At 43.5% G+C, this 10,321-nt stretch overlaps 1 protein-coding gene across 1 annotated transcript; it reads right to left on the bottom strand.

Moving 5' to 3' along the window:
• On the bottom strand, window positions 1–9,851 carry zgc:101100 (uncharacterized protein LOC445169 homolog). Its single transcript, XM_034179181.1, has 3 exons — window positions 9,682–9,851; window positions 1,522–1,697; window positions 1–626 (listed from the first exon to the last, which is right to left on the bottom strand). Exons 1-3 carry the CDS (start codon window positions 9,845–9,847, stop codon window positions 108–110), a joined length of 861 nt encoding a protein of 286 aa, XP_034035072.1. The 5' UTR covers window positions 9,848–9,851; the 3' UTR covers window positions 1–107.
• Between the last annotated feature and the right edge of the window lie 470 nt (window positions 9,852–10,321).

Raw genomic sequence — 10,321 nt, forward strand, 5'->3', positions numbered from 1 at the left:
TGTGCTCTGCTTGTAGTCAAGCTTACATGAGATAGAAGGCACCTCTGTGCTTCAGGTCTATACAAACTTGAACTCCTGACCTGCTGATCATATTTACAGGTGTGCACTTACACCCCCAGGTGAGGGTGAGGCAAACTGTTACTGGAACAAGCCATCTGAAGGGAGAGGCCACAGTTCTTATGAAGCGATGACGGCAAAACACTCAGGGCAGCGGTGTGCTGCTGCATGACCGGCCAGAAGACCGAGGAGCCAGTGAGCTCAGGGGAAAGCCGTCCTAAAACAGGCTGGTGGCCATATCGCTCCGCTGTCACAAATGGGAAAAGTGGAGGAGAATGCAACTGGACAGGGCACCGTGCAACCTCAAAGTCTGCTGCCGTCGAACGGTCTTTCTCACCCAGAGAAAGCTGGGGTGGATAAGGAAGGATGTGGCTTTGCCCGTGTCTTGTAGTGACGTCCTTGTTGTCTGCGGTCCTCCCTTCCTCTTCCTCCACCTTGGTGCACTGCAGTGCTTCCTCCAGACTGTGCTGGTCTCTAGAGAACAGGGAGCATCTCTGACTTTTGCGGAACTTTGCCCTCCTGTTCTTGAACCACACCTGCATGACATCATGAAGGTAACAGAAGTTATTCTCTTTACACATAAATCATTTTAACATCTTTAAATCTGCCTCTTTTTATCCAAACAGAAAAGCTTAGAAGAACTGTGAAGCCAAAATGCATGTACGTGACCATACATATTTGAAAGGCGCACCAAACTTTACACATACTCTAATATGGAAGTGGGTTCTGGAGTTGCCCAGGTGAGGTCAATTTTGCCAAAGTTCTCTAATTGGGGTCAAGGCCACTGGTGTCAAATGTCAAAATGTAGGTTCCCCCTGCCTCCAATTTGCACCAAGTTGGTACATATGTTGAAGTGGGTTCTGGAATTGCTCAAAAAGGTCAAATTTGCCAAGAGTCAATCAGTGAGGCCAAGGTCATGTCTGCCTGCCTTATTGTTGACCTACTCCTCCCAGGTTCTTTAGCTGATTTCTAACAAACTTGTTATGTCATTGAAAGTTGACCCAAAAATTGCCTTTAAAGATTACGTTTTGGTAAAGGGCAAAAAAAAAAAAAAGATTTTCATCTTGATTTGGACCAAATGTGGCACACACTTGGGTGGATTCCAGGAATGTCCTGACAAGGTCAGCCAGAGGTTAATCATTAGGGTGTAGGTCAAGGTCATTGGGGTCAAATGTCAATTTGCCATCACTCTTCCCGTCTTCCTGCCCACAGGTGGTATTGCCTAGTAATTTGAAACATGAAGGGACACTGTTTTGGTTTGTTTGTTGTCACCCACATTGAAAAAAACAATGAATCAGTTGCATATGACCTGATGGGTGTAAAGATAAAGTCCTTTTGTTTTTGCTCCATGCATGCAAACTTACTATTGCAGAGATCCAAAACAGAAATGCAACAAGCTTTCTTTTTTCAAGCCCAAATTTTCTTTTGCATACATGCGGTATTAAATTCAGTTGACATCCTGACCTGAATGCGAGCCTCAGGCAGGTTGATGCAGACAGCCAGTCTCTCTCTCATGCTGACATCTGGGTACTTTGTCTGTTGGAAGGCTTTTTCCAGAGCTTGCAGCTGGGGCACAGTGAAAGCTGTGCGGCTGCGACGCTGCTTCTGATAGTTGCCATAGCGAGCCTCTAGAATAAGCTCTGGCAGGACGGATAAAACAGAAACTAAAAAAATGGAAATTACATAATAACAAAAGCATTGTCAAAATTGGCTCAGCAGCAGATTTGCTCCAGGTTTTAAGTAACTGAGTGTTATTTGTCACAGAGGAGGTGACCTACTTAGACTGACTTGGGCTTTCTATGCTGCTGAATAAAGATTTATCTTCTGTTATTGGCTGACATTTTTAAAGTATAAATTCATAGTATAATATGCGTTTGTGTAAGTTTTATTCTTCCAGATGAATCAGACACACTGAAAGTTTTTTCTTTCTGTCCTATCCCACTTATACTCAGTGTGGGTTCATTTTCTTTGCACCTGCAAGTCTTGCACTTCTATGGAAACAGAATCATGGTGAGAAGTAGGTAGAACTCAAAAATGCTCCAGCTTGTTTACTTAGTCTCAGCCTGTTGAAGAGTTGTATTTTTGTCACATGGCTGTTGGTCTCAGCCGAGTCACTCAAGGTTTCGGAGTGTAGAATTTTTGTTAACAGAATTTGGACAGCGCAAGCCTTTTATTTTTGGTAAAACTTTGAATGAGACATGTAGAATAAAGTGATTCCTATTAAATGTCACTATTTTAAAAAGCTATAGTGCCACTGTGTTTTTTTTTTAAGATTTAAAAATAATTTTCTGTGGCACCACTATGATTTTAATCCTTGGCATTTAGATAAGGGATTCATAATATGATATTGCCAATATGATCAAAATTCATGCTGTGTGGAAACAATTTAGAATTTCAACCCCTGAGGAAGAAATTCAAGGGATCAGATGTTATGACCAACATTTGGTAGATTTGGAAGTGATTTACAGGAAATCTTATGGATGTTAATGTAAGATGGGTCACAATTGATCTCAAAACCTCACGCATGTGCACTTGACACACACATGCACTTGACGGCAATGAAGGAAAAGACAATATTCACAATGGAATTTCCCCCCAGAAAAATATGTCCTCTTCATTAAAATGAACTGTAATTTTGCAACAGGTTACAAAAAGAAACCTACATTATAATGCTTGAATTTCAGTAGTAACTAAATTTTCTCAATTTTGTGAAATTTGAAAGGCCCTATAGCTAAGATTAGATTTGATATTTTTGCTGATGGAAGTATTCGGTGCACATGGGTAGATCAAGGACCTTTGGAAAATTGACCACTCTTTACTGCACAGCTGTGCATGTGCGTTTCCCTGTCGCGATGACCTCCCCGTCATGTAATGACAATATTCGTCTTTAAAGATGACATGTGTACATGCAAGTCTTTACTTTTTTAAAATTGAGATGACATATTACTATATTTTTATGTAAAGACAAAACTTATGTGGGTTTTCTACTTTTGTTCGGTGGGTGAGCTCAACTTGATGGGTGAGGTGCGCATGCACAGTTGTGCGGTGGAGCTCATCTAAAAGTGACATGATCACCAGTCGAGATGAGCTCCCCTACCGAAGAAAACCCACGTAAGTTTTGTCTTTACATAAAAATCCAGTAATAACTGTCTTTTCGATCTAAAAAAGTAAAGACTGACATGTACACGCTGTCTTTAAAGCAGAATATTGTCATTAGATGAAGGGGAGCTCAGCTCGACAAGGGAGCTCAACTCGGCACACGTAACAGTCAATTTGCGCTACGGGGATATCAATTCGACAGGGCAGCTCATCTTGACAGAACACCGCCGCTCAGTAGAGGCCATGAGCATCGGCCGCACTGACAGGCTACTGTTTATCTAAGACACCTTCTCCGGCCGTCATTTCCTGTGTGACACCGGCGCACAGAGGAGCATTTTGCCTCCTTCCAGACTGGAAAACCTAGTATGTGTTTTGCCCCCCCGCAGCCGCCAATGGCGTCCCCATACGAACTTATGCGCTCGACATGATGACTTGTGTTTTGTGGCCAGAGGTTTAGCTGGGACTTCATCACGGCTAAAGCCGCTGTCCCTCTCCTGGGTGGGGATTTTCTGTGCAGTTATAGACTACTGGTGGATGTCAAAAACCGGCACATGATGGACGCCACCTCCTTTTGTTCATTCGGCTGTACCTTCAGTGGTGTGGACTCCATCATACTGTCTAGAGTGCTTTCGCATGTTGACGTATTTCACTGTCTGCTCAGGCAATTTCCTGCACTCACACAGCCAACCTTTTCATCCTCTGCCAACAAGCTTGGATTAAAGCACCATATCACTACCAAGGGCCCACCTGTGTACACCCGGGCGAGGTATCTTGACCCAGCCAAGCTCGGCATTGCCTAAGCTGAGTTCGACAATATGGAACGCCTTGGCATTATCAGTCACTCCAACGGCCCATGGGTGTAGCCCCTTCACATGGTTCCCAAGCCTGGCGACGGGTGGTGCCCTTGCGGTGATTACCAAACCGCTACAGAGTACGCCACATCCAGGATTTTTCAGCAGACTTGGAGGTTACGGACATCTTCTTGAAGGTGGATCTTGTCTGCGGATACCACCAAGTGTCTGTCCACCCGTTGAATGTTCCCAAAACAGCGGTGATCACCCCTGTTGTACTGTTTGAGTTCCTGAGAATGGAGTTTGGCCTTAAGAACACTGCCCAGTCCTTCCACCGCCTCCTGGACTCTGTGTTACATGACCTTCCTTTCCTGTTTGTATACCTGGACAACATCATTGTGGCCAGTTCCTCCCAAACAGAACACTTGTCCCACCTGCGGATACCGTTTGAACGTTTCGGCCTGCATGGGCTGATCATCTACCTAGCTACGTGCCAGTATGGTGAATTCTGTGGGGAGCACATGCGATGGACATTCAACACATAATGGACATAATTCACCATACCAAGGGTCGGCATATGTGGTTACAGTGTGTTCCCTGTTTTGCATGTGATAACACGTCAAGATGTGCAAAGCGCATATCAAAGTGACTGGGACCCATTGATGTTTTCCCATCAGGACCCCTGCGTGGGTAATGGGCAATGTTTGCTCCTGTTATGCATGTGACAAAGCGCTGATATGTGTAAAGCGCATACCAAAGTGTCTCGGTCTCATTGATGCTTTCCTGTCAGGACCCATGTGGTTAATGGGAGGGCCGAGCTGTTCTATAAAGTCTGTGTGTTGTGTGAACCAAAGGAGAAATAAACGACATGCCGATGCGTTGTCAAAATGGGAAATTGTTGCTTCTTTCATCCATCCCAAATACCACAATACAGTGGTCCCTCGCTATATCGTGGTTCACCTTTCGCGGCCTCGCAGTTTCGTGGATTTTTTAGTCCAATTTTGCATGCTTTTTTTTTTTTTTTTTTTAACAGCGCATTGTGTTCTGCGTCCTTATCAAGCAGGCCAGTCGCAGCACTGCGAAGGGAGAGTACGCGCAATTGTGTTCTGCGTGTCTGTTTATAAGAATCTTCTCGCTCAGAAGAAAAAAGAGTGCCAACAACTACCCATAACTGTGTTCTTCACTCGGAAAAAGACACCTGCAGCGAGATGTGACTCAGTGCAAAAAGGCGCGACAGCGGTGCGGCACCAGGACAAAGAGGCGCGGTCAGAGGAACTGTGAAATGCTGGTCAGTCACTATTAATAATTTCTTATGTGTCCAACCTCGTAGGTTGATCGTTAAAATTAAATTCGTTAGTTCTAAAAGCCATCATAATTATTTGTAGGAAAACGTTCTATTTTTATTTCTCAAAAAAATGTTTGGGCCTGAAAACAGGTTGGTCTTATTTTTCTACTAAGGTTTGAACTTTGAGAGTGTTTACACACGAGAGAAAAGTGAGAAAATGTTAATGCCTGTTTGAGAAACGTGTATAAAGTGTGTAGTGAGGGGTTTTACAGCCTTAAAACGTCTATAATTGTAAAAAATAACACTGACTACTTTGCGGATTTCACTTATTGCGGGCTATTTTTAGAACGTAACTCCCGCAATAAACGAGGGACCACTGTATACACCAACAAAATTGTCACTATATAGTCGCCACTTGGCATGTGGAGATTAATCGATATGAATTGGTATCTAGATACAAGACGTGCCAGATGTGAATGCATTGATTCATTCAGTGTGCATCAATTCAACTGACAGGTTGAATCATGTTGGATCGCTTGCTGCTTGCTTGCATCGATTTTTTTCCGAGGCACATTGAATGCACCGCGGATGGTTCGGGACACCAGAGCGACCATTGTTTTGAGGGAGGTTATCGAGAAAAGAATGATTTTTCTACGTTGATTGCAGACTGCAGTGGGTCTGCCGTGTGTTTGAAGCAACAAAGCATTTCGACCCACTGTTCGCTGGTTCTTTGCTTTGCTTTCAGAAGCAACAAGTCTTCTGCCGTGAGCACCAGCCGATGCGTAAACTGAAGTTGTCCATCAGCTAAAGGAAATAATAATAATATCCTCTGTTTTGTGGGACTAAGTGCACAACTCCAAAGAGCTGCGCAGATTTCGGTCAGAATTAATAACTTCAGAGCGAATTGGCATTTTAAGTCAAATGACACCTCTTTCCAAACGTTATAATACAAACAAACTACAACTGACCAAACCTGGGTTTTTTTTTTCCTAAACTGAGATGTCCTGTGTTTTTTATGAATTAAATCCTGATGTGCAGCGCAGCCGGCTGAGCTCAGCTCAGAGTTTATAGGGTTATATTTGTGTCAGTATCTGAAAGGAAATGCTTTGGACAAAAACTACAGATTTTGTTTATTTCTATTTATGTCCAGAGATCAAGGATCCATCATGTACATCAAGGATCCAGTGACCATGTACAGATTCTATTGATTTTTATTTATGTCCAGAGATCAAGGATCCAGTGACCAATTTCATATTTATTTACTTTAAGACTCGTTGTTGTTGACATAGAAAACCTGCAAAGCCTACTTTTAATACACAGACAATTCACAAGAGGTATTAATAATGGAATCGATAAGGAATCCGGCCGATAAGCAGAATCAATAGATAAAATCTTATCAATACGAATCCTTAATCGTATCGCACCAAAACACATCGTATCGCATTGTACGGAACTGAATCGCCATCAAATACATATCAGATCCCACTGAATCAGGAACAGGGGTGAATCATATCGCATCGTATCATCACTATCGTCATGTATCGCTATATGTACGAGGTCTGTTAGAAAAGTATCCGACCTTTTTATTTTTTTCAAAAACCATATGGATTTGAATCACGTGTGATTGCATCAGCCAAGCTTGAACCTTCGTGCGCATGCGTGAGTTTTTTCACGCCTGTCGGTTGCGTCATTCACCTGTGAGTAGGCTTTGTGTGAGCAGTGGTCCACCCCTCTCGTCGGATTTTTATTGCGAATAAATGTCTGAACGATTTGGAGCTTTGCTGCATCAATTTTTTCCAGAAACTGTGAGAGACCTCCAGGTGGTAACCAGTTGGAAAATTCAAATGGCTTTCAGGGACGATTTTATGGGGATTACACAGATTAAGAAGTGCTCAGCCGGTATAAAGACCGCCCACAGCTGCTGAAAGCGCGCCGCGCTCCGAGCGCCGATCGACAGGCTCACACCCCGCTGAAACAACCAGATCATTTCCAACGTGAAGGCTTTGTTGATCCGGGACGTCATCTGACTTACACAAAAATGGCAGGAGACGTGGACATCAGTACTTTTTCGGCACATTCCACTGTTACAGGAGTTTTTTTCATGGAAAGAAAAGCGGACGGATGCGCCACGGAGCTGTTCATTTCGCGGCACAAAACCACCTCCGTGTTGGTCTCACAGGACGGCTTTGAGATGGCTTTCAGACAGCTGTCGGTGGGTTTTCAGCCGTGTGACTAACCGAGAAATTGTGGATGAGCCTGGACATGCCAGAACATGTCCTGTGAGGCTTCATCACAGCGTTGCTTTGCGCCATGCGGCTCCACCGCAACGCGCAGAATTCTTCCGCTCCTCTTTCCATGACAAAAACTCCTGTAACAGTGGAATGTGCCGTTAATTTCCAAACTGGATGCTGTGTTTTATCCGGGACGTCCTCTGACTAGCACAGGAATTGCGGAAGACGTGGACATCAGCACTTTTTCGGCACACGCGGCTATGAATTGGTCTGATACAGGCCTCCATTTTGGAGTGAGATTTCCCACTCCTAAACAACCACTGGAGAGCAGCGTTGGAATTCCCTCTCCTAAACGATCAGTAGGAGAGCAGTGCTGGAATTCCCTCTCCTAAGCGATCAATAGGAGAGCAGTGCTTGTGCCACATCAACGTGAGGCTGACGCACGGGCTGAAGCCAGCATCTCGGCCGCCAACCAATCACAGGCTAAGAGAGAGAGGCCAGTATCTGGCCCAATTAAAGGCCGGTTGTCGGGCTACTGGGACTGAATTTTGGTGTCATTTCGGGTTTGTGCCTTCATCTACCATGGAGCGAGCTAAGCTCGTATGAATACCAAAGTAAAAAGCTAACTTTTACACGGAGAAATGTCAGTTTTCAAATGGAGCAGTTTGATTTGTTAGAAAACTAAGAGCACAAAATAAGTTCTGCTAATGTAGTCAAGCTAACAACATGGCTAATGCTAACCATGTTTAGTAAAGGGTGCAAAGTAGAAGAAAGCCTCCCTCCACTGACAATTCTGGGGAATTCCATTCTGTGCAGCGCAATGATGAATAACAAACTCATTTTTAAATGAGCTATTTCCGGTCTAGTTTGCTGATAGGATCATTTGTTTATGGAGAGTCAGAGAGCTGTTGGACTTTGGGTATATTTAACCATATGTGTCTCTAAAAGGCAAATAAAAGCACATTTTGCATAATACGACCCCATAATATCCTCTTTTCTTAATTATCTGTTATGTGTCGACGCGGGTTGAGGAGCGGACCTGCGTCTGACGGAACCCAGCGCTAAAATAACCAGAAAGCGGTTCCAATAACAAAAACAATTTATTTGTTTCACCCTCTGGTGCATAATAAAGTGTAGAAACTAAAACTGCATCATTCTGGTGGAGTGAAGGCTGGCACGCTCTCCAGCGCCCAAAAGGATCGAAGCCCGGCGCTTCTGGACTCACTGCTACAGCCAAACACCCCCCAGGTGGACACGACAAACCGACTCTCTGCGAAGGATAGAAGAGGTGAGGTAAGTCAGCAGTTACAACTAATATCCTTCAAAAGACACACACTATCAGCAACACATTCAGGTCTGTATTTTAAGCTTTATGCCAATGAGCAGCTTCTCACAACAGGTGGAGGATCACTTGTCCGCACGCCACAGCAGTGAGAAGCAAGCTGCACAATTCTCATCACAATTTAAATATACTGCGTAACAAAATACCAAGCTACTATCAACAAGTAGTCAAACAATTAATCACCTCTGATGTGTGCTGACAGCATGTGTCCCTCACCCTTCCTGCTTCACAGGCTCGATGTGTCAAACCCAGGCGCGGTCCTCAGCGTCTCACAAACGAACATCACAAGGTCGAGTTCCTGGCAATTCTGCTTGAATCACACATGGCTTAAATGCAGAACACCATCTAATTATGTGCTTCTGCTGAAAGTCTTTAAGGTTGCACGTGAGCACCATTCACAGGTGCTGCACATGATGTTGATGAGGGTGAAGGACTCTTCAGCCAGCACCTTCTCCACAGACAAATCAGTTTTCATGCCACCTGGAGAGCAAAGAAAAGAACACCAAAATGTCCAGCCACACCCCCCCCCAACACACAACATTATCTGCAACACTAATGCTTACAATTTTGTTTGTTTATTAGCAAACTAAGCAAAAATAACAAACCTTTTTAAAAATAAAACTTAGTGAAAATATTAGTTTTATTAAATTAAAGAGCAAATTGATTGTTGTTAAAAATAGTTATTACTCGGTTAATAACTTTCTATCATTAATTCATAAACGGGATGCAGTTTGATCCGGATCTAGACACAGATCCAGTTTTGCAGATTATCAGCCCTTTGCTCGAGTGAATGCCGCTTTAATTAGTTAAATAAAACGTTGAGATTCGATGTGGTGATTTCCTGGTAGCTGAGAGCTGGTTCTTGTCCTCACTAACCTGCCAGTCTTTCAGCCACAGACAGCGCGTGCACCGTGGGACCGGCTGCGGTGTAAATGTGGTACTGCTGCGCCATCTGCTGGTGGTGGTTGAAAAGCGCAGAGTTTGAGTGATGGACGGGAAACACTCCACCGCTGCACGTGCCGTGGAAATTCAAGGCATTCATGTTCAGTCTGTGGAAGCAGAAAGACTTCATTTGTTGATGTGTTCTTGAAAATGCAGCTGAGAGGTGACCCCCCCCCCCCCGGCAAATCCCACACAAAGTCTTTCAATCGGTTACCAGGGATATTATTATTTTCCTTATTTTTAAAATTTATTTTGACTTTTCCCCTTTCTCTTTTATTCTTTGCAGCTTTTTTTTTTTGCCTGGCAGATCCCTGACTGGTACCAAATATGCAAATGCACTTAAAAGATAATATAAATTCATGTGGTTCAAAGGAGAAAACAGTCAAAAATTGCAAGACACTTATTTCATGATTTGCTGAATTATGATCAGTCAAACATGCTTCTGCAGGGGAAGAAAATTCTAATAAAAAATATTTCTCAAAATAAAAAAAATAAATTGTTGATGAGTGCGGTAAACTATAAAAAATATATATAGAGAGAGAGAGAGAGTGAGAGAGCCTGGCAGCATCTTTGT

This window comes from Thalassophryne amazonica, chromosome 10, assembly GCF_902500255.1.
Source record: "Thalassophryne amazonica chromosome 10, fThaAma1.1, whole genome shotgun sequence".
NCBI classification, from domain to species: Eukaryota; Metazoa; Chordata; class Actinopteri; order Batrachoidiformes; family Batrachoididae; genus Thalassophryne; species Thalassophryne amazonica.